This window comes from Podarcis muralis, chromosome 8 (genome assembly GCF_964188315.1).
Source record: "Podarcis muralis chromosome 8, rPodMur119.hap1.1, whole genome shotgun sequence".
In the NCBI taxonomy this organism is placed as follows: domain Eukaryota; kingdom Metazoa; phylum Chordata; class Lepidosauria; order Squamata; family Lacertidae; genus Podarcis; species Podarcis muralis.
In genome coordinates, this window is record NC_135662.1 from 22,901,063 (window position 1) to 22,926,060 (window position 24,998).

The 24,998-nt window shown below is 44.8% G+C and overlaps 1 protein-coding gene across 2 annotated transcripts in view; it reads right to left on the reverse strand.

Moving 5' to 3' along the window:
• Nucleotides 1-24,998, reverse strand: part of GRHL2 (grainyhead like transcription factor 2) — a 72,708-nt gene that overhangs the window by 11,695 nt on the left and 36,015 nt on the right. For both annotated transcript variants that reach the window (XM_028736371.2, XM_028736370.2), the window contains exons 9-13: nt 16,916-17,074; nt 5,746-5,833; nt 5,404-5,540; nt 2,134-2,165; nt 905-996 (exon numbers count right to left, since the gene is read on the reverse strand). In XM_028736371.2, coding sequence (XP_028592204.2) covers nt 905-996; nt 2,134-2,165; nt 5,404-5,540; nt 5,746-5,833; nt 16,916-17,074 — 508 coding nt within the window. The remainder of the gene's footprint in view (nt 1-904; nt 997-2,133; nt 2,166-5,403; nt 5,541-5,745; nt 5,834-16,915; nt 17,075-24,998) is intronic.

The following is a 24,998-nucleotide window of genomic DNA, read 5'->3' on the forward strand; positions in this document are numbered from 1 at the left end:
TTTGTGATGCTCAAAGAGCAGCGCCAGCACATAGCACATGTGCAACATGTAGTTTTAGATGCAAGCATGTGCCTGCTGGTGTAGCTGGTCCAGAGGTAAAATGCATGACCAGTCAACCGCCTTATAGAAGGGGGTCAAATGTCTCCGGTGTTAAGATTGTCAGAGGGGGGCCTGCTTGGTAGCTCCATCACCCTCAGAACTCCAGGGTATGGCAGCACAGAAGATGGCATTTTCTGTGGCAGCCCCTAAGCTGCCTCTCCATAGATTTTCACCTGTCACCTTCATTGTGCAGTTTTTGCCATATGTGCCTCTTTATCGTGGCCTTTGTTGTTGATCGTGTTGGCACCCGTCTGTCTCGGGAGACAATGAAGGAGTGTGCCTTTGCGGGTGTAGTCAAGTCGCTGGAGAGTTATGCCTGCTGTGGCTGTAGACCCTGATATGGGAGAGACATGTTTTGTTGCAGCTGGGGCAGATGAAGGCATCTGGTTGTTGTGATGCTGCAGATGCACCAGGGCGTTTCTGCGTTCCTCCCAGCGGTCATTTCTCCTCTGGTCAGCACTGTGGATGCACAACCTGACTGTCTATCTCCAGGCGCTGTGGCTGTCTGCAAGGGATTCCCACACATTGGGGTTCATGTTGTCAGCCTTCATATCACATTTGCAGACATCTTTGTAACTCGGAGTTGGTCCGCCAACAGGCCTGGTGTCTGAAGCCAGCGACTCGTACAGAATGTCTTTGGGGATCCTGCTATCTTCCATTGTGTGCACACGACCAAGGCAGCGTAGACATTGCTGACACTTCGGCATAATTCAGAACCATATTTCCATTCTGATTTTTTCCTTCCCTCTGCCCAATGACTTTCACATGAATTCTGAAATAGGGAAAACTGAGAATAAACTGGTACCTCTTTTTGTTCCCTCTTCTTTTATTTGCTTCAGCGGTGGTGAGCTGAAGTCTTCTTCTACTGGCCGGAATATCCTTTTAGCCAAGATGCTACTGTAGTGGGAGAAAAATAAGAAAGATGTACCAGATTTATAGTACTGGGGGTGGAATTGTTACCCATAACTTGTTCTCCTAATTGTAGCTGGGAGGCTGTGCTACATTGTGGTTGCACTGGCCAAGACTTTTGTCTTAGTACTTTTGACAGGCCTAGTCTAAAAAGCAAGGTTACAGTTTAATTTCATGACTGTGTATTACCGTATTTTTTGCCCTATAGGACGCACTTTTCCCCCTCCAAAAATGAAGGGGAAATGTGTGTGAGTCCTATGGGGCAAATGCAGGCTTCAGGAAGCTATCCGCAAGCCTTGGGAGCCCGCGGGAGTTCCTGCCGGGCTCCCTAGGCTTGCGGAGAGCTACCTGCATCCCAAAGCCTGGGGCGTGCTGGGCTTCGCGCAGCTCTGCACAAGCCGTGGGAGCCCGGCGCGACTTCGCGGAGAGCTGCCTGCATCCCTGCGGATAGCAGCCTGTTCTGGGGGCTGGGGTTGGGGGAAGCTCGGGCTTCCCCCGCCCCAGCCCTGCGCCTGGAGGGGGCAATAAAATTTTTTTTCTTTATCCCCCCCCCCCAAGCTAGGTGCGCCCTATGGGCCGGTGTGCCCTATGGGGCGAAAAATACGGTATATTGATTTACTACTATAGCTATACAAGAAGCTGCATGTATTCTACAAACGGAAACCAGTACCCTAAGAATCTAAGCACACACAACTTGTTTCTAGCAATTATGGATCACAAAAAATAAAATAACAAATAAAATAATATATACAATATGTCTTAATTTTCATACAGTATAAACAGATCACAAAGTTCAGCTTTCTCAACTACAAAATTTGGGTTACATTTTGCAAAAAAAATATATGCTTTTTTGTCAAGCACACACAGCCTTGAAATAAATACCAAGACTATTGTTATATGAAGACACACAACTATGTGCATGATTAAAAGGACAACAGTTTACTTCTAGTGCAAGACAACAGGAACAGGAACAAAGTAAAGAAATCTGCCTCTGCCATGACAAACGTTAAAACATTGGAATTTAAACTGCATCGGAACTTCAGTACTTGATTATTACTACTATTATTTTGTCAAGGGGGTTGAAATTCTGCCTGCAAAATTTACAAGACAAAAAAAATGACTTACCCTTCTCGCTCATCATCTGTGTTATAGTAAGCCTGTAAGAGCAGACAAAGAACAGATTCATTATTGTCATTTCACAGGTGTTGCGACACAGAAGTGCTAATGGAGAGACAGAGCGGTTGCATACATGCCAATCAGATGGTTAGTACAGAGTTAGACTATTGCTCCATCCAGTTTGGTATTGCCTGCGTCAAGGATAAGAAACTGTTTTTTTGCCCAAAGTCCACATTCCCTCATGGGCAACTTCCCAGAAGCCTCATACCAGTGGTGTGGCAGGGCTAGATGCGTAAGTGGATGGAGCAAATGGATGTGACTCTCACGTTTGTGCAAAAATTACATTCCAGCCATAGACCATGCATATTTCTCCATCTTCCCTCCACACCAGCAAGAGTCACTATTACAGTCCAAGGGCACATTCCAATCAGGCCTAAGCATTCAAGCTATGTGTGGGCCTAGGGAAGAATTTGTAGCCTGGGATCAAATGGAGAAGCCCAGAGGGCTGCCTTTGGGCATCTGGTTCTCCACCCCTGGTCTACGTTGACTAGCAGTGGTCCTCTGGAACTTGAGACAAGAACCGTTTCAAGATGCCAGAGATTAAATGTGCCCATTTCTGTTACTCCCAGTTGTTTTTCCAGACTTCAGTTCATCCTATTTCTCCATTTGTTTGTGATTTTTTTCAAAAAAAATAATCATGAAAATTCACACACATTTTTGGTATACAGTTGTGCCTAACTTACATTCTGGCAAACTGTTTGCTCTAGCACCCTGCTTTTTTGTACATTGTTTGCACCTATACAGTGGTAGGTACCTCGGCTTAAGAACTTAATTTGTTCTGGAGGTCTGTTTTTAACCTGAAACTGTTCTTAACCTGAGCTACCACTTTAGCTAGTGGGGCCTCGCACTGCCGCCGCACAATTTCTGTTCCCATCCTGAAGCAAAGTTCTTAACCCGAGGTACTATTTCTGGGCTAGCGGAGTCTGTAACCTGAAATGTCTGTAACCTGAAGCATCTGTAACCTGAGGTACCACTGTACACACATCTTTATATACACTTTCCCCTAATACATAATGTTTTTGGCCACAGAGCTGCCTTGCAACATTCAGGAAAGTGGCAAGTTCAACGGATAACTGGGCTTTGGTACATGTATTGTTCTGGGAAGTGCCAATATGGGAGGTCCATATTAAAATGCAAAGGATTTCTCCCCTGTCCCTAAGCTCTTCCAATAAGGTATGCCATACACCCCAAGAAAGTCAGATAGAAGCTTATACATGGTATTTTATCATGCAGTTATAAATCTTTACATCATAAAGTTATATACAGTGTTTCTTAGGTTAAAACATAATTCTGGCTGAAAAGGTTGCAATGCAAATATATTTTCCCACTGCACAGAGATATATGTATGGTGCATCATGCAGTCATAAATCGCTTCATCGGAAAGCTATATGCAATCTTTCTTAGGTTAAAGCATGATTTTGGCTGAAACTGTGCTGACATCTTCTACTGCATCTAGTCTCTTTCTGTGCAGGAAAAAATATTTTTAGCTGACAGCTATTAGCACAGTGTCTAGGGTGCTAATACCTTCTAAATGATGGCTGATTAAAAGAAATTAATGGTAAACTCCCACCCCTGTCAATTTAAGCTTTGTTATGCTGAGCATTCTAGGCAGATCTGATAGCTCTGTTCATCATGTTGTCTGCCTTAATATTATTTGGACTCTGAGAGATATTAACAGAGCGCGATTAAACAGAGGGGGGAAAACTATGGAAGTAAATTCTGTTTTCCCTAGGATAGACATCACACTGAGTTCTTTGAATACAGTTTATGTATTCAGCATTATTTTAATTATTCTCTCTTCCTAGATACATTGGCTCTGCCCATCTGTTATACTTGGTCCATAGGGTGTGGGGGAGTGTCAGGGAACTGCCGTCGGAGCCTAGAGTGGAGGTAAGGCTCCCCAACGATGCAGGAGAAGGGACCAGCAGGGGGAGAGAGAACACTTCCTTTGAGGAAGGAAATAGGAGTGACACCAGGAAGCAAGGGGGAACTGCGGAGAGAGGGCTCCAAGACTCTTCCACAGAGACCAGCGGGGAGAGCCCAGGACCTCCGTTGGGCACGCCCACTCTGCGCAGGAGACTTCCACGCAGGGAGGCTAGGAGGAGACTTGGCGTCACAGAGTTTCTATGTTGGAAGAAGTTCAGGAAACGCCCACTGACGGACTCTGCCAGCGACTGACACAGCCATGGAGAAAGGGCTGTCCAGCCAGGGAAAGGTTTAGCCAGGCTACGTTGCCTAGAACAGTAGCACCCTTTACGCACAAGCAACCCCAACTCCCTTTACAGGGAGATTACAATCCAACCAGTCAGGTTTCCCACCCCTGATTTGCACAAAGAAGAAGGGAGCACATTAAGTGGCTTTTGATCGTGTAAACTTACAACGCTTAAAATTTTATGATTTTTTTAAAATTTCTTGTACAAATCAAAATAAATAGATCTTATTCACTGTTAACAGGCTATTAAGAACCATTTGTTTCAACTGTGCTGAGCAATGCCAGAACAGATGATCTGTACCATGGGTATGCAAACTAAGGCCCGGGGGCCGGATCTGGCCCAATCACCTTCTAAAGCTGGCTCACATATGGTCCGGGAATCAGCATGTTTTTACATGAGTAGAATGTGTCCTTTTATTTAAAATGCATCTCTGGGTTATTTGTGGGACATAGGAATTCGTTCTTTTCCCCACCTTCAAAATATAGTCCAGCCCCCCACAAAGTCTGAGGGACAGTTGACCGGCCCCCTGCTGAAAAAGTTTGCTGTACAAAGAAGGTCTCTGGTTCAATCTTCGGCATGCTTAGTAGGATCAGGCAGCAGGCGGTGGTACCCAAGGAAAGGCCCTGCCAGTCAGAGTAAATAACAGTGGACAATGGAGACCTACTCTCAGGCGGCTTCCTAACTCTCAAACTGAAATCAACAAAATACAAAAAGGGGGCTACACTGGCTGGATCATGCCCATTCGGTTCTGAACTTTCGATAGCAAAGGTGGAGAACCTATAGCCCTCCAGATGTTGTTGGATTGTAGGTCCCAGCAGTCAATGTTCAGACATGATGGGAGCTGCAGTGTCTGGAGGAACACAGGATCCCCGTCCCTGCTCCACAGCATCTCAGTGTTGCAGATGTGAAAATATATCCTCCTCCAGGAGCATGGACCAAGAGGCCCGCTAGGATTTTATGCAGTTCTGTAAAGAATCGGGCAGTTGTGCCTTCCCTCATTCCTTACCTGCCCAGCTCTTTGCAGGTTCCCAAAATGAACGTCTGGTATGAAGAGAACCGGCTGCGAGTCCAAGTCAGCCATGGTTTTGAAGTAGGTGATGTCGCTCTTCTTCTGGAGTGGGACGGTGCTCAGTTTCCCTTCAGCTGTTCATAAGAGATGGGCGGAAAAGTTCATGAGTGGGGCAACCTGGGAAGTACAACTGAGAGCAATGCAAACCAGACTACAGTCCTGATGCTTTGGACTACAACTCCCAGCAGCCCCTGGCTGCGTAGCCATGGAAGTTGCAGCCCCAAGCACCTGGAGGGAACCAGTCTGGCCAAGGCTGAAGGAAGGGCATATCTCCCTCACCATTACTACACGGAGGTTGCGACAGCTGGCCTTTTGCTTTCTTCCTATTTTGCTTCCTTTCTTCATCCCGGATTTTCCTCTCGGCTCCCTGTCGTGAGAAACACAGATATTGATGAGTCTACTGTGCATGGTGCCTCCCTCCAACAGGGATAACTGGCTCACTGCTGTTATAGCCGGCCCAATTCATTCATCCCATTATTCCTGTGCCGCTTCGGGGGGCCTAGCCCACCCAAGGCAGCTCACAATATCAGAAAGGCACCATACGCGGCGCGATCTAAAATAATCAAAATGAACAAAGGCCACAGCATTGGCACATCTGAAAAAGGCCAGTTAAAACACTTATGACTAAGAGGACAACTAAATGGAGGTGGATTATATAACACAGCTCTGTAGAAAAGGTCGTTAGCAAAAGGCAGTTCGAAAAAGTTGGGTTCTGAAAAATGGTTTAACAATCCAGAACATGGAGGCCATTCACATCTATCAAGGGTAGCAGAATTCCAGAGTCCTGGATTACCCGCCCCCCAACACACACACACTGTGGGAGGGATTAAATTTGGGTTTCTGCAATTAAAGCTCCTACTTCTTAAAAAAATCACATTCCGTGGTAAGGAAACTGATAGTATAATGTGGGATAAGAATAAATTGACATCCCTCCTCTGCTGCTGCTCTGAACCTTGTTTCGTTGCTCCACATCCTTTTTTCCCCCCCATGAGAAAAGAGTTTAAAAACGCTTAATTCAGTCCAACTTAGCAATGCTTTCGGCTACATCTCCTCCAAGCCCTTCCAATTTCCCTGATCAAGTGGATCAATTTTCTATTTAGAAAACCATCCAGAGCATGGCAGAACTAAACACCAACTCGCAAGCCTCAAGGTTCATAGCCACCTTATTTTGCAGCTGACACACAGTGAAGCAAGTATATAAGGGAAATAAATGAAACGGGGCGCATAACTTTGCAGAGAGACAATGCTGGCGCACTATCAGATTATGCCCTCTGTCCTGAGGCACCCGCTGGGGTTGTCTGCATCCAGCCCTTAATCCCCTTCCCCCAGGAGGCACAGGACGAATGTATTAATACCAGCAACAAAAATAGTCAGAGCTATAATGAGGACAATTAAGGGAGCCTGCAAACAAGTACATCCAAGCTCACAAACAAACATTAAAAAATGCAGATGTGTCCCGTGGGATTTAAACACTCTCCCTGTTGACCTGCTGAGCCATTCTGCAGCCGCTGCTCTACAATAAAGTAAATACATAACGAAGGAATTCCATGCTGCTATGTGTACGATAAGGAGCTGAGCATTTAGCTGGCAATTAAACTATAGTTCAGTGAAGAAACAGAAATCTGACCTGTTCCATACATCAAAATGCTCAGAAAGTTACTTGTTGGGGCTAATACTTCTAAGACATGGGTGGGGAACCTTTGGCCCACAGGTCTAACCAGGCCTCCCCAATTGGCCCAGATACAATTTTGGCCTAGTCACAACTCACTGCCCAACCTACACCTGTGGGAAGTGGGGTGGGGTAGGGTGGGGTGACTGAAAGGCACTACCAATCAGCTGCTCAGTGATGCCAGTTCAAAGAGACAGCACACTGAAAGGGGTTTCTGAAGACCTGACATCAGCTGAATCGAAGACTATTGGCAGACAGATGTAGAAACAGGGAAAATCCAGGAAAGAGAATAATATGAGCTGATAGGACAGGATAAAAGGGAGGGAGAAGGGAGGAAAGGGGCAAAGCCAAACATCAACAAAATGGAAAACAACAAAACTGAATGGATGTAAATTAGACAAAAATAGCTGTAACTTTAAAAGGTAAAGGGCCCCTGACAGTTAAGTCCAGTCGCAGACGACTCTGGGGTTGTGGTGCTCATCTCGCTTTACAGGCCGAGGGAGCGGGTATTTGTCTGCAGACAGTTTTTCCGGGTCATGTGGCCAGCATGACTAAGCCACTTCTGGCAAAACCAGAGCAGCGCACGGAAACACCGTTTACCTTCCCACAGAGTGTTACCTATTTATCTACTTGCACTTTGACGTGCTTTCGAATTGCTAGGTTGGCAGGAGCAGGGACAGAGCAACGGGAGCTCACCCCATCGCAGGGATTTGAACCGCCGACCTTCTGATCGGCAAGCCCAAGGGGCTCAGTGGTTTAGACGACAGTGCCACCCACATCCCTTAGCTATAACTTACTCATTACTTAATTCAACACTTAACCTAAAGTCCATTATTTAGACCAAAGCAATTAATATCTCCTCCCTCCTAGTATGACTTTGGGTTCAGCCAACCCTGTTGAAGATGAATGGCCAAACAACATGTCTTTTTAAGGGAGGGTGAGCATGCTGAACCTGTCTGCTTTTATTTTGAAGAAAAGCACTCCAAGGTCCCCAGTCTGTAATATATTATTGGTTGGATCGGGTCCTCATACCAGTTTCCTACTGTAAGGCTACTATATGACCTCAATGATCTGTGTGCAGTAAACAGCACCTTAGGGGGCAAATAACAACTGGGGAAAATATGTTTCCTGAGAAAACAGTTTACAGTCAACAGAGGGACAACACAGCCCAGGCTGGTCTCTCCGTGTTCCTACCTGTCACCTCTAGTCTGCAATATGATTAAGGAATAACATAAGCAGAAATCTCCATAGACTGTGGCAGGAGATGGGAGGACGGTTTCATGTGTGTAAACCATGGACAGTTAAATCCAGGCAAAGGAGAGTATGGGGCTGTGGCGCTCATCTCACTTTCAGGCCGAGGAAGCAGGCGTTTGTCCACAGACAGCTTTCCGGGTCATGTGGCCAGCATGACTAAACCGCTTCTGGTGCAAGGGAACACCGTGACGGAAACCAGAGTGCACAGAAACACTGTTTACCTTCTCACCGCAGCGGTACCTATTTATCTACTTGCACTGACGTGCTTTCGAACTGCTAGGTTGGCAGGAGCAGGGACAGAGCAACGGGAGCTCACTCCGTCGTGGGGATTCGAACCGCCAACCTTCTGATCGGCAAGCCCAAGAGGCTCAGTGGTTTAGACCCCAGGGCCACCCATGTCCCACAATGCTAGGAAGCATTGGAACGATATCAAACCCCTTCAAAGCTGCAACTTCAAGCCTTGCTGGATGAAGAAGAGTGATTTTAGAAACTATTCACCCAATCACTTCATTCTCGCCAAATGATTCCAGGGTGCAATCTACTTTAAGCACGGGTTTTTACAAAAAAAAAAATTTTCTGAACCTGGCTCATTTGCCACTGTGTGGATGTCAAGACTCTGAAGTTCCTGATTGCAATTAACGTCCAGGGAGCCAGACACTTGATGGGATGGAGGATTTACGAGGAGTAAAATGAGATCAGCTTCACATGTGATTCTCTCTCCTGCTCCCTCCAGTTTTCTGATGTAGAAACCTGCAGTACAGCTGTTCAGACCAGGGCATATTGGAAATTCAGTGAAACAAAAGGAATAGCACCCAATTGTTCTGATGGTTTCAGCTTAAAAATAAGATACTATTGAGCCAGACCACTGATCCATCTAGCTCAATATTGTCTATGCTGTCAGAAAGTCTCAAAATTCCAGACTGGGGTCTCTCCCAGCTCTAACCAGAGATGCTGGGGATTGAACTTGCAACCTTTCACATGCAAAGCTGATGCCCTGTTACTGAGCTACAGGGTCTCTCCCCCATAAAAACCTGCCAAAATGAAGCAAATGTATAAAAGTGCATTTGCCCATAGTAGCTGGAAGGGACCCCAAGCCATTTAATCCCACTCTTTGCTTCGAGGCAGGGCTGGGCAGTTCTAAGTCCCCAACACTAAGGCATTCAGTGTTAAATAAGCCCTTTGTTCATCACCATAGACTGCAAAGATATGAAGGATTTTGGCACCCATCGCCCTGTAGCGATGATCTCCCAGCTTGACACCAAAGCCTCTATTACGCAGCCATGTAATTCCGGTCTGCATCCCGCTGCCTTGCACTTTGCGTTACTATTTAAGTTGGTGCCAAATCTGCGAATAAACAAGCTACCCTTTCTGTAGCATTTTATTCTCACTTAGCAGGTACAGAAAGTGGGGCGTAAGCCGGTGGGAACCATGTGAAGATCTTATGGATTTAAGATGCTAATGCAGGTGGCGTCCGGGCGGCGTCACAGCACAAATTCTGCATAACAGAAGCTCTTCCCTGCTGAGTTTTGAATGGCTGAACCTTTGAATGCTAATATTTGTCATGCTCCGTTAGTCATCTGCGTATTATCTTAATCATTCCAAGTCCCGAGCACGCTAATGTTGGAAGTAATTTTTGCAGGAATCTCATAAGCGCACATGCTGCTCACAGCAGCTTTCCTTCTTTCTTTTTTCCCCATTACTTGACAGTGTAATGCACCTGGGACTAGGCTTGGAGGCTATTATTTACATCAACTGTGTCAAAATCAAATCTGTTTGTAATCAGGAGCCCATAGAATCACAGGATTTTAGAGTTGTAAGGAAGGAGGATAAAATCAATTCAGTTTGCATTGAAAGCTGAATTCAGCACATTTGCGCTTCCTGAAACAGTGTGAGAACCGGAACTCATCCATCTTTCAAAATTCACATGGAGCCAAATCTTGCAATGCCGTGATCTCTGAATAGCCTTTGGAGAGAGTCTCCCAGATGATTTGCAAAATTAGATACAGATGCATCTTAAGAACATTGGCTGGATCAGGCCAATGGCCCATCTAGTCCAGTATCCTGTCCCCACAGTGCCCAGCCAGACACACCTGTGGGGAACCCTCAAGCCACATCCAAGCACACACGCGTTCTCCCTTCCTGTGGTCTCCAGCATCGCCATCATGGCTTGTAGCCGTCAATGGCCTCCTCCTCCTCCATCAATTTGTACAGTCGTCTTTTAGAACCACCTTCAATATGTGCTTCATAGTCAGAAGTGAAATATTTTAGCTCCACCTGGTACTGTGGCAAAGCACTACTGGTACCGTTCCTGGAGGCAGTATGCTTCCGAATTCCAGTTGCCGGAACCACAGGAGAGGCAAGTGCTGTTGTGCTCAGGTCTTGGTTCCCATAGGAATATGGGTGGCCACTGTGAGAATAGGATGCTGGACTAGATGGGCCTTTGGCCTGATCCAAAAGGACTCTTTGTTTTGTTCTTAGCTGGCAGTCAGAACTAGGGCTGGGCAGTTTATCAGTACAGTGGTACCTCGGGTTAAGTACTTAATTCATTCCGTAGGTCCGTTCTTAACCTGAAACTGTTCTTAACCTGAAGCACCATTTTAGCTAATAGGGCCTCCTGCTGCCGCTGCGCTGTCGGAGCACGATTTCTGTTCTCCTCCTGAAGCAAAGTTCTTAACCCAAGGTACTATTTCTGGGATAGCAGAGTCTGTAACCTGAAGCATCTGTAACCCAAGGTACCAATGTACAGTCATACCTTGGGTTACAGACGCTTCAGGTTGCGTTTTTTCGGGTTATGGATGCATAGAAACCCGGAAGTACCGGAACAGGTTACTTCCGAGTTCGGGCATTCGCGAATGTGCAGAAGCGCTGAATCGCAACCCACGCGTGCGCAGACGCAGCACTGCGGGTTGCGAATGTGCCTCCCACACAGATCACGTTCGCAACAACAAGCGTCCACTGTATATTGTCCGAAACCAGTTTGATAATATTGTGATATTAGTTTCATAGTTTTTGAAATGGCAATATATTGCGAATCATGATGTGTGTTAGGGCAGGACGATATATCGTCCAAAACTGGTTTCAAGTCCATTTCATGATATTGGTTTTATATTATTTGACCTAGCAATATATTGGGGGCAGGCAGGGGGTGATGCAAAAATCACAAAGTGGGGGAAACCGTGAAGCCGGCCAGTACATCTACATAGCTCCATTCTTATTTCAGACACTGTGATATATCAGTATATCGCAAGGATTACCTGGTGATATTGGGATGTTGAAAACCAGATATTGCTCCAGCCCTAGTCAGAACCTTCAGAGGTTCACGGGTCTTAAGTTACAAGAGGGTGAAACCTGCTGAAAGCATTTTTCCTACCCATGAGTAAATTTGCAGGTGTGCTCATTCTGATAAAGTTCTGATAAAGGGCATCCCTGAGTGCTAAAAATCCTCTTTTTTAATCTGTCCACATGACAGAAGGACAGAAGGCACAGTAGTTAAGATACTGGAGATAAATAGAGATGAAGGATTGCAATAGTTTTTATGAGTAGAATAGATCAGATCTTTTTTAAAAAGACCATAATAAGTGACCAAAAAAAACACACCCCACCCCCACTATTAATTCTACCCTACTCCCTTGCAATAGATTTATGTTAAACTGACTCAGTGTTGTGGCTGATGTTTCCTTGACAACCTACTTAACGCTATTTAAAGCATTACGAAACAGCCTATCATCTTAAGATAATAAGAAATAACTGTTCTCCAGAAAGTGCAAGGGCATCGAGGGCAGCAGGAATAACACGGAGAGGAAGCAAATCTCAGAACCGCACCTGCCTAATGAGGCAGAGTCAAACACAGGGAGGCATTTGTTTTGCAAATAGATTGTGCGCATATGACTGCCCTTTTAAAAAGAGAGCCTGTGATCACAATGTATATTATGAGGCATGCTCCTACAGGCTCTGGGCTTGGCTACGGCAACATGCTTGAAGGCCACTTGGAAGCATGGGCTAGCACAAAACGTTATAGCAGGCCTGCTGCTAAATATCATGATGGGGAACAGGTGTTGAGGTGAGGCATTGTTGCCACACTGTTGTCTTGGCTGCAGCAGCGATGCCACTCAGGAGGACTGGGATGGGGCAGGGGAAGCAGCAGGTACAGGTGTGATTGCATCTTTGCCCACCATCGGCAACCTGGCTGGTTCTAAGTTCTCTGTGGCTAGGGACCCACACGTACAAAGATTTCTCTCTTACATCAGATCTCCCACTTACTTAATCACACCAGACTACATTTCAGTTGTTCCGGACAAACACCTGCAGCCAGAAAGGAGGGCCTTTACAGTCATGGCTACCAGAGTATGGAATTCCATAGAAAAAGACCTTTCTTTTTCATTAGGGTTTTCTGGTTTCTCCCTACAGCAGCTTTTCTGGCAGGCTGATATATTTCTGAATTGTTTTATAATGCTTTGATTTATTTTATTTTTTGGTAATTTTAATTTCTCTGTGTGTGCGCACTGCGAGCTGCTCTGAAGCCTTGCTGCAAGAGCAAGATATGAATTTTATTTATTTATTAAACTCGTATGCCGCCCTTCATCCAAAGATCACAGGGCGGTCCACAACATAAAAATACAAAATGGCAACACAAAATACATAATAAAACAAAAACAATAACCAACAACCAATATTTTGTTGAAATGCTTTCAACAAAATAAGCAAGCAAACTGGATCCACCATTCATTCTCTCTTCCTCTCTCCTTGAGATGCTTGGGAGAAAGACAGGATTGTGAGGGTAATAATTAAAATAAATGTCCCTTATTCACATGTTGCAGCTTATGCAGCCCTTTATTGCTCTTGATGGAGGTGAGTGAAAGGGCTGGTTGTAATTTGTATTTCTTATTGTAAGTAACCCACGCTGGGACCCTTATGGTGAACGACGGGTAAGGAGTCTTACATAGAAATAAAGTTGGCATGGATTTTGTTTTTAGACCAGATGTACACTTTGTGACAAATGACTGCCTGGGAATCGGCTTTGTTTTGGGTATGACTGGTAGGAACAGCTGAGAGCATGCGGGAAAGTGCTAAGGATGGGTTTGGCAGATGTGCTGGTGGCAGGACATATGGGAGCAGCTTCTATTTCCTCGGGTGTTTTGATTTGTGTGTGTGTATTTTTTTGCATTTGAATCCTGCTTGTCATTTCCCCTCCCCTTCTAAGATAATATTTTGCTTCCTTGCTAAACATGCTGCTTCAAATACGGGTCTTTGCTGTACCTTGCATTTCATTTGTAATGTTTTATTTTGATATTTTGCAACATTTATGTGTCTAAAGAGATGTTGTGAACTGTTTAGAGTTAACACCCTGCGCTCAGAATGGTTAAGAAGTATACCAAAATGATCTAAAGAAAGAAAGAAATCTTTAAAAGTTGGTCTTTGTTTATCAAAACAAAGAGCATTCTCATACAATGCCACTAGATGGCATAAACAGACTTATGGAGGTAAAACAGGTGCATTCAAAATTGGGCCCCTGGCCTACCACAGGCTCCACTATCCACTACGCTGACTCCTAGAGAAATGGAGATCCCATGGATCCAAGGTCACAACAATTCCTGTGAACTGGTTGTCAATGCAGTTGGAAAAGCATCAGATTAACATGCTCCAAAACGGACCGATTCTGCCAAGGCAACAGCATTCTGCAGCCAGTTGCAGTTTACAAACGCTCCTCAAAGTCTGCATGCTGCAACATGGACATACCAGAGCACGTGGGACAGGGGGCAGATCTGCCTTCCCAAGAAAAGGGAGCAGTTGGGGCACCAGCTGAAATTGCGCAAAGGGACAGCTGAGCATCCGGGAGCCAGAGGACTTGAGAAGGACTCCCACACTGCACACTTGATACTTCGGAGGAAACACTGTCCAGAGGAAGAGGAGACATTTCCCCGTCTCTCTGCCACAAGTCCTGAGTCACGTTTTAAGAGCATCTGGTCTCCTGGAACACCCGCTGTCTTGTGCACTTAAGGATTTGGCCTGAAAACTCTCAGCCTAAGGCTGCTAATGTGAGTGAGACTATAACTGCACATTAGGGGGGGAGGAAACGTAGGACATTCTAGGATGCTTTCTGTGTAAATTCACAGCTGTTTGCTGTCCTGGCCTCTCAGCTTAATGACTATAAGAATGCAAGAATAAGACTGCTGGATCAGACCAATGGCCCATTTAGTCCTCACAGCGACCAGAGCACTCTCCCCTCCTGTGGTTTCCAGCAGCTAATATTTAAAAGCATGGCTAGTGGCCATTGATAGCTGTCTCCTCCACAAATTTGTATGACCCTTCTAGTGATGCTTGGCTCAGAGGAACAGGTGGGAAGTTGGTGGAGGTTGTGACAGCAGCAGGTAACCGGAGACTTCAATGGAACACTTTATGAACCGAAAGCCCTTTTGGACAAAGAGCATCACATCAATTCTGTGTCTTACACAACTTCCAATCTGATCTTTACCATTTTTACTGAGAAATAAGCCAGACTGAATTCATTGGAATTTACTTCCTATGAACTTTGTCTAGCACAGGAGCCCATGGGCAGGTGTGGAAACCTATTTGGATTTGATATCCCGCCTTTCACTCCCCTTCAGGAGCCCAAAGGCCGAATTAAACTCATGGGCAACCTTCCAGTGCTTGTATGTCAATGGTGGGTGTGGCCAGAGGCAAAGTGGGTGGGGCAAGTGACCTTTTACCTTTGTGCAGCAGGTGCAATCCAGGTTTTTACACACACACACACCCCTTCCATCCAGGTAAGCAACAGGCCTGGAGAAGAGGCCTGAGAATCTGAGTTCCCATCTGTTATGCTAGACATGGTGGTAAATAGTAGTAAATATCTGATGATACTCTGTTTCACCATTGGCCCTGATTTACACAGCCCCATTGCAGATAAGAGTTGAGTTTCAATTGTTGTTCATGACTGTTTGCTCTCAGGGACCACTTCACTGGGACTGACAGATGTTGTTGGACTACAAATCCATCATTACTTGCTCAGTTGGTGCGGTGCTTCAAATCGTGGTGTTTTTGCTGCAAAATTCTGCAAAAACTCTTGCCAGACTTTGGTACTGGTTTGGAGTGAATTGGACAACGTTGGGTTTTGAGCTAATAACCATGGCTCTAGGTTTGAGTAGCAATTGCTCTGTTAGTGGGGCACTGCAAAACACAGAGTTTTTGCTGCAAATCACCACCAAAAAAACCCCTCAAAAACCCTTCAAAACTTTGGCACAGGTTTGGAGAGGATCCCAAATTGTGGGGTTCATAGTTAATTTTCCTGTCATCTTTGTCCATTAGCCATGCTGGCTGGGGTTGATGGGAGTTGGAGTCAACAAAATCTGCGAGGCCACAGGTTCCCTATTCCAGTTACAAACTATATTTTATTGCCATGTTCTTTAAGGCAATACTGCCCAGAAAAGTTATCAGCTCCCGATCACTAGGCTATGGATAAAAATAAACCAATAACAACAGGCTGCAGAATGTTACAGGTAGAAGCAATCCTTAGCCACTTGCTGCCTCAGGCCAGTGTTTGCATGGGTGACCACATATATCCTATTTTAAGACTCAGTGAGCTATCCAGGCTCCAGGTTTGATAAGGGTAACATTTTAACTACCCCTGTGCTCTTTTCTCCTACTTTTAAGATGGCTTTGATTAGATCTGTCAACACTCATTTCCTTCTCCCCAACCATGAAATGTGAAGTATCAATTAAACGGATAGATAGTCAAAGCGATGAATATGTATAATTCAAAGGGCTCAGCTCCTTGTCGTCTGTAGGTCACTCCTGATGGGGCCCATGCTCTTAAGATCTTCCTTACCCGCCTTCCCCTCATTACTTTTCAAAAACTGGCAAACTGGGGGGGGGGGGGAGCCCCTACTCACGCCTTTGAAATTTACTGAGCTTTTGAGCAGGCAGCTGTATCTTCAGATTACTGCAAATATCTGACCTTTACAAATGATAATTAAAATATAGCACTTAAAATTCATTGCTTCAATATATATTTTTAAAGGTTGCTAATCTTGGCTGATAAGGAAGGAAGGAAGAAAGATCTGGATGTTTGCACAGCACACTTTTTTTTTGCCTGTTCCCACTAATATATTGAGGTTAGAGGACTTGGGTATTAAACATCAATACCAGACCAGAGCCAAAGAGGTCGTGTCCAGAGGAAAACACAGAGAGGCCTACTCCCAGGCCTGAGGCTGTTTTAGATTTTATGGCTTTCTTCATCTATTTCCCACCCCCCGGTTTTGCAATGATTTTGTTATATTTTTATAATCGCGGACGCCAAAGGAAGCCAGGAATAAAGCAGCTTCCCAAGACATTCTAGGAAGTTAAAATGGCGGCCAAACTAAAAAAGTAGAAGGAAACAGCAAAAAAAGTAAAGGAAAATGAATGCAATGAAACAAATGTACAAATAAATGAACAAATGAGGTCTTTGATGACTAAAATAATTGCTAACAAACAAAAAAATTCTTGCTCACCCCTCTCCTCTTTTCAGCACTGAGTAACGTATCATCTTACCTTGTCACAGAAAACCTTGATCTGGCAGAAGGCACGATGGATGGGTTTATTGCTGCGATTATTGTAGCTGTACGTGTCAATCTGAATCATCAATGGAAGCCCCTTGACTCCTTTCTGAGAAGAGAAGTCTGTGCTCAGGCAGTTCACCGTGATGAAAATCTGATTTGGAGAAGAAGAAAGTTTAAAGTTAAACTGGTACAGAAGTGGTTGCTATCCATGAAAATAATAATAATAATAATAATAATAATAATAATAATAATAATAATAATAAATTTTATTTATATCCCGCCCTCCCCAGCCGAAGCCGGGCTCAGGGCGGCCAACAACAATCAAATAATCCAACATTCTAAAAACATTTCATTATAAAAATTAATTAAAATCAAATTGATGGCAACCGTTAAGCAAAATTCTGTGCAGATTGCCAGAGGAGGGAGTCAGGCTGTGCCCTGACCAAAGGCCTGGTGGAACAGCTCTGTCTTGCAGGCCCTGCGGAAAGATGTCAGGTCCCGCAGGGCCCTAGTCTCTTGTGACAGAGTGTTCCACCAGATCGGAGCCGCAGCTGAGAAAGCCCTGGCTCTAGTTGAGAATTCAATAAAGTCCTGCCTCTATTTAATATTTAAACTTCCACTTGCAGCACCATTTGAGAAATCGATCCCTGCTCAATAGAGGTTTGGAATTATTGTTTTAAGGGTTTTTCCAACAGTGAAGTGATTTTGACGAAGCCAACTCAGCTATTCAGCTCAACTCACCTGTTCATACTTGTGATACATTAGAATCAATAAAAGAATATTACTATAAGAATTGGCTGACTCATTCTAATCAATATGTGAAATCCCCACCTTTTTCCACAACTATTTCCTGATGACTCAGCACTATGGGAATAGTCACCACATGCAGTCTTTTTCTGTGCAGTTATTGAAAGGTGCAACTTTTTAAAAGGCCCAAACTCTAAGCTCCATAGCATTTTGGCTACTGTATTTTTCGCTCTATAAGACACACTTTTCCCCTCCTAAAACGTAAGGGGAAATGTGTGTGCGTCTTATGAAGCGAATGCAGACGGGAGGCTCTGCTGAGCGCTTCCTTTAAAGAGCCGCACACACATTCCGCACGCTCTTTAAAGGGAGTGTGGCTCTTGGGGGAGCCTTAGCCGCACGCAGCCTCTCGCGGGCAGGGGATGAAGGCTCCCCTTGCCCGAGAGAGGCTGTGCGCGGCCAAGCAAGGAGCCAGGACAGCCAGTGGGATCGTGCGCTGAGACCCCACTGGCTGTCCTGGCTTCTGGCTTAGCTGTGTGAAGCCTCCGCAGGGCACAGGAAGCCTTCATCCCCGTGCCCTGCGGAGGCTTCGCGGGGCCATCCAAAAGTAACTGTCTGAATAGCCCTGGAGCTGCCAGTCTACAATACTGATATAGAAGACTCAATGGTCAGATTCAGTGTAGGATGGCTTCCTACTTTCCAGTGGGCCTTATGGTGGCACTGCCGATGGCTAAGAATACTAGCAAAACACAGAATTATGCAAAGGCTTAAGAAAACCCACTTATAATTTTTCCCTATGCAATGACATTTGTTCAGAAAATGAAAGATGTGGAAAAGATTGGAAAAGATGTGGGGAAAGGAAGACTAAAGAAAAAAGAAGACAGACCACAGGGAGATATAGCTAATGTGCCTTACAGGGAGAATTTAACAGCATTCATCTTATTACAGAAGTCGATATTACTGTCCGGTTTTTTATGGTGCAGCCGTCTCAGCATGTTTGCTCGGCCGAGCTAATAGCACAGCGGCATTTCTGTACCTGATGGTATCACAACGCTGTGCTTGCAAACAATGCAGTTGAACTTTAACTGATGTGAGGGAAGTGGTCTGGGAGAAATCTGCTTTAGTGGGACGTGCAAAATGGACTGCCTTTCCTGTCTTAACGTAAGCCTCGTCCAGGGATTTTCTGCACGGATGATGCACTTTTGAAGAAGTGGGGCAGCAAGACTGTCCCCTCCCCACATCCTGCATTGCACTGAGCATGCCCTCTGGTTATCTGCATAGGGAAAATGAAGGAGCAGCCTTCAAGTGGCTGGAATACTGTGAGGTCATCCAGTGGGCGTGGCCAGTGCCCCAAGGGATGTTGGGCCAGCACATTCCTGCTGCCCTCCTCTCCACACATAGGGTTGCATTCATGCAGAATACCTGAATGGGGCTATATGGAGGTGGGGATTTTTCTTCCCCCAGTCCAAGGACCACATTCCATCCAGAGGGAAACTTTCAGGTGGCTAGAATGCAAAGCTGAGCAGAGCAAGGACTATGACGTCTACCTTTCTACAGCAGACTACATTTCTACATGTCAAAGCCAGAGGTTTAAACACGATGTCTGTTTAACCAGGGATGGAGAACTTGAGGCTCTCCAGATGTTGCTCTATAACCTCAACATCCCTGGCCATGCTGGCTGGGGTTGACGGGACATGGAATCCAACAACATCTGGAGGGTCTCCCCATCTGTGCCCTACACATTATGAGAACAGCTTAGTATAATTCCAACCATCTCTGACTACCAAAGAATACATCCTACATATGCAAGGATACTGTGCATTTGGTCAAAATGCCTGAATCTCAAATACAGGAGCGCTAACAAGAGGAAAATTCAAGCAAGAAACTTTCAGATAGCTGCCCTGAGCTTGGAAAAGCAGGATACAAACCAGTTAGACAAATAAATTCAGCTGCAGCAAAATTATATTGATGGAGAAGCGGAGATAGCTGAGTGATGGTAATTGATGACTACAAAAGGCCATCATTTTAGAAGATGGAATATCATCCTCCTGACACCTTAATAGATCAAGTCTCTTTAACAATCAATAATTTTAAACTTATGGCAAGCCCCTACACACAGAGGGGCGGGGGGCAAAAGCTGTTGTATCAGTATTAATGCTGTGTTATTTTGCATTATAGGAACTGGACTAGAATTAAGGGAGACCAGTGACTTTTGCAAGGTTTTATGCCTCGGTACATTGCCCTACTAGCCTCCTTTAGAAACAGTGGGGAGGGAGGGGGCTTTTAACTTGAAAAGGCCATTCACAAGAATGTGACACTGAAGCTATAAAATATGCTTTGAGTGTGCTTTTAGTTTTAATTTAGCTTCATGGCCAAGATGACATCAATGCTCTATCACCTTTCCTTCTGAAATATGACTGATGCTCAATTATCTAGATTCTCAGGAGCCTTTCAGGGATGTCTCAGAGCATCATTTATTCTCAAGCTTCAGAAATCTGCTCTAGGTAGAAGGGCATTTTGATGCCACAGTCACAGATGCTCTGGAATAAGGAAGGCTGGAGGGAAGGTGGCAGAGATTACAACAACCAAACATCACACTAGTCAACAGAGAAAGATGTACCTCTGATTGCAAAATACAGCGGTACCTTGGGATGCGAACGGGATCTGTTCCAGAGCCCCATTCGCATCCTGAACAGAACGTAAGATGCAACTACGCGTCTCACCACTTTTGCGCATGCACGTGACGTCATTTTGACCATCTGGCATGTGGCGAAACCGGGAAGTAATGTGCTCCGTTACTTCCAGGTCGCTGTGGAGCGCAACCAAAATTGCTTATCCTGAAGTGTATTTATCCCGAGGTATGACTGTACAGCTAGTGAATAATTACGTGCCTTTGATAAAATTCTTTCCCCCACTATTCCACAGCAAATTGTGCATGTTCTAGGGAACACTTATGATCCGTGGAATAACAACACAGTGGTTGTTGGGAATGGTCCACAATGGGCAGAGAGAGAGAAGTAGTCTACCCAGCAGCCATAGTAGAGAATGCAGACATGTTCTCACCAGAATTTTCCTCTGCAGGAAAATGCATGGACTCCTTCCTACTATATGAGGAAAGAAAACAATATGGGGCACTGAGGGCATATTGGTACAGAAATGGACACCCATCTGCAATACTTTTGCTATGGCTGTCATCACTGGGTTGGGTCAAGTATAGATTATAATAGAACATAGGCATTAGGAACCTAGGAAGTTGTACTGTACAGTCTGACCATTGGTCCATCTACTTAATTTTGTCCAGTTAGCATTGTAGCTGCTCTACAGGATTTCATCCCTACCTAGAGATATCAGATGGGACGCGGGTGGCGCTGTGGGTAAAAGCCTCAGCGCCTAGGGCTTGCCGATCGAAAGGTCGGCGGTTCGAATCCCCGTGGCGGGGTGCGCTCCCATTGTTCGGTCCGAGCGCCTGCCAACCTAGCAGTTCGAAAGCACTCCCGGGTGCAAGTAGATAAATAGGGACCGCTTACTAGCGGGAAGGTAAACGGCGTTTCCATGTGCGGCTCTGGCTCGCCAGAGCAGCGATGTCACGCTGGCCACGTGACCCGGAAGTGTCTCCGGACAGCGCTGGCCCCCGGCCTCTTGAGTGAGATGGGCGCACAACCCTAGAGTCTGTCAAGACTGGCCCGTACGGGCAGGGGTACCTTTACCTTTACCTTAGAGATATCAGGGATTGAACCAAGGGACTTCCTGCTCCACCCAAACTTCAATTTCTGGGTCCAAAACTCTGGCCTGAAGTAGTCATACATGCTCAGGCTCAAAGGTGAATAGCTGAGGGCTTCTACATGGAGAAGCATCATTTGAGGGACCACAGGTTCTCCATCCCATGCAGTGGCAGAAGAAGGGGACTCCCAGAGGACTTTCCCCTAAAGGCAAACCTGCTGCAAGTTGCAAGCTTTAAGGTTACACTGCACAGCTTCTCTTTTCCTTCGAAAGCAGATACTACAAGGCAGCATGATGACAAGTGTTGGTATCTAATCTGCAGAAGAGAGATAGTCGAAAAATGTATGCGGGTAATTTCGACTCTCAAACGTCAATACCCAAGCGCCATTGCCTCAGGGCTTGGCACTAATTTGAGAGATAAAGGTAGGCAGCAAGTTTGCTGGCATTTGAAAAAGGAAAAAAACACACCAAGAAAACAGAGACAAGGTGTACAGATGGGAGAAGAGATAGGTTGGATTTTGGCTCAGGGCACTGCAGATATATGATCACAGGGCGGAGTAGGAGAGAGATCCACATATACTTATCTCTTGTGTGTGAAAATACAGTCAGCTCTATTTAGAATCTAAACTGTATAAAAGTCTTAAGATTTAAATGGCAGGAAAATAGCAATAGGCCTTAGGTTTGCTTAGGCAATCTCCCACCCTCATTTGCAATTATTAAATATAAAAAGGTCCCTGAAAATTCATATTATCAGCAGCAACACCTTATCAGTCGAAATGTGGCACTTCCCCAATCTGTGCCGTGCATAACTTGCTGACAGAAAGAGCAGGTAGAGGCTAGAGTAGCCACACGTTATTTAATAATTGTATTTTTTTGTATTTGAGACACTTTAATATACTGGTTTTTATCTGCTCTCCACAGAGGCTGTATGTGACATGAATCAGGGTAATATTAATGGAGATTTAGGGCGATATTACTCACAGCATACCCATTCAAATGAATGTGCCAAACTTAAGTCATGTTTATTCATCTCAGTGGTTCTACTCTGATCACCACCCTTGGAAGACTCAAAACTGATAAAAAGTTTTGCTGAAATTGAAAAAAGGTCTTGATTGTTCAAAACAATCAAAGGCTGAGGGGAGAGGACTAAACAGAAACTGTGGGGGCAGGAAGAGACTCTTTGGTGAATTTGATGTTTCATAGGTGTATAGCGCAGCACAAGTATTTAGTTTACTACATTATCCAGGCAACCGCTACAAGTCTCCATGTGGGAGATAGATACATGTGTAAAATGAGAATTAACATTTGATTTTGCACAATATATACAGTGTAGTCGCTGGCTGTACAGCAGGCTTCATAGTGCCTTCCAGATGTTTTGTTTCCAGATGTTAGCTTAGCGAGGAACAACTCACATACCAAAACTGATGTGGAAGCCACTGTCAGAAGTAAAAAATATAGCTAGGAAATTGTTTTGACAGACTTGCTTTGCTTTCTCATTCAGAAAATTTCAGTGTTCCCACGTTCATTTATTACAAGCTGAAACCTATGGAAGGTAGCATCAGAAATATGGACAGAAATATTACAACACACATAGTAGAAGAAGAAGAAGAAGAAGAAGAAGAAGAAGAAGAAGAAGAAGAGTAGTAGTAGTAGTAGTTTGGATTTGATATCCCACTATATCACTACCCTAAGGAGTCTCAAAGCAGCTAACAATCTCCTTTTCCCTTCCTCCCCTACAACGAACACTCTGTGAGGTGAGGCTGAGAGACTTCAAAGAAGTGTGATTGGCCCAAGGTCACCCAGCAGCTGCATGTGGAGGAGCGGGGAAGCGAACCTGGTTCCCCAGATTACGAGACTACCGCTCTTAACCACTACACCACACTGGCTCTCATACTGTTTTGTGTTTGATTTATTACAGTCATAGATGCTGTTCAGAGGACTACATTTCTGACAGCATGCCACGTTTAACAATAAATATAAAAACTCTGAACTGAAAGCGGTTTTTCCCTGCTTTCATAATTTTTCCAGCCAGAGTGTCTCCTACAACAGTCTTAAAAAACTTTTTTTATAGGCCTTCAGTTATAATGATAATAAAAAACACCTTAAATACAACCTTTTTGCTTATTTTCTTAAATCAACAATCAGCTGCTTAAATAATGAAGAAAATACAGAAGGCCTAAATGGTCTGGTGTAGTAAATTCCTGAGATAAATTGGAGACTAGGTTTCTAGTACCTATGGTTTGGAAACACAGGAATCTGCTGTTTACCGAAGGCGGCCATTTATCCATCTAGCACAATATTTTATTCTCTGGCTTCCAGTGGCACATCGCTTGCTGTCTGCAGGAGCTCATGTCTCCCAAGCCAAAACCATAGTCTCCCAGCAGGGGCGTTGCTGCCACTTACTGGGATGACATGGGAAACACGGAGGGTGGCTGTGTGAGTGTGCCGGTAGGAGCACTTGATCTGCTTCTAAGGTCTAGCTCCGAGGGCCTTCTGGCAGTTCCCTACCTGCGAGAAGTGAGGTTGTAGGGAACCAGGCAGAGGGCCTTTTTGGTAGTGGCACCTGCCCTGTGGAACGCCTTCCTATCAGATGTCAAGGAAATAAACAACTATCTGACTTTTAGAAGACATTTGAAGGCAGCCCTGTTTAGGGAAGTTTTTAATGTTAGATGTTTTATTGTGCTTTTAATTCTGTTGGGAGCTGCCCAGATGGGTGGGGCATTAATAATAATAATAATAATAATAATAATAATAATAATAATAATAATATTCTGCCGAACCACCCTCCTCCCGCAAGTAGCAATGGTGCCCCTGCCAGCAGGTTGCCACTACAGGCAAGATACTCCTAACCATTTCATCTGGGACCTTCAGCACACTTCATGAACCTGGGACCTTCTTCATGCTTAAAACAGCAAGGAATTGGATAGCCCATCACCTGTTCCAACGTTGTTGTTGTTTTAAAGGAGAAGCGGTATCACCTGTATAACAATTATTTATTGTTACAGGGCATCTGATCAGCTCCAAAAGTACAATTGCATAGGATTGCATGGTCAGGCACTCACAAGATGCTTTAAATATCTTTTCTCCTAAAAAGAATGACTCTGTTCAGAGTTCAGGTCGGCCATTGCCTCTAAGCAGGGCATTCCATTTCACACAGACACATGTTGCATTTTCCTGACATTACCAGTTTGAAACAATTAGCTGGATTTGTCTTGGTCTTGAATCAACGACTGGGCCATTTCTGAGGTTCTGGACAAGGACTAAAACAGACTAAGATGGATGTTGGGCAGAATTGCTGTGAAACTGAAGTAGCCTCCTCCTCCTCAAACTAGGTTTACAGAAATGTGTTGATGCTGTATATTTCATCTGTAGTAAGCTATCCTACTGGAGTTGTTTTTCAGGATGAGGGGGTGGAAAAGGAGGATTTGGCAGGTCGTGATATTTATTTAACTGTTCTTATCAGGGAATTCTTTGCGTTTGTTTTTTACAACTTCTTTCTTGAAATAAAATTATGATGATGATGATCAGCTAGCAGGTGGTGTAAAAGGCTTCAACCTTGTAATTCGGAGAACCACTGTCAGGCAGAAAATATAATTCAAAGATAGACGGAC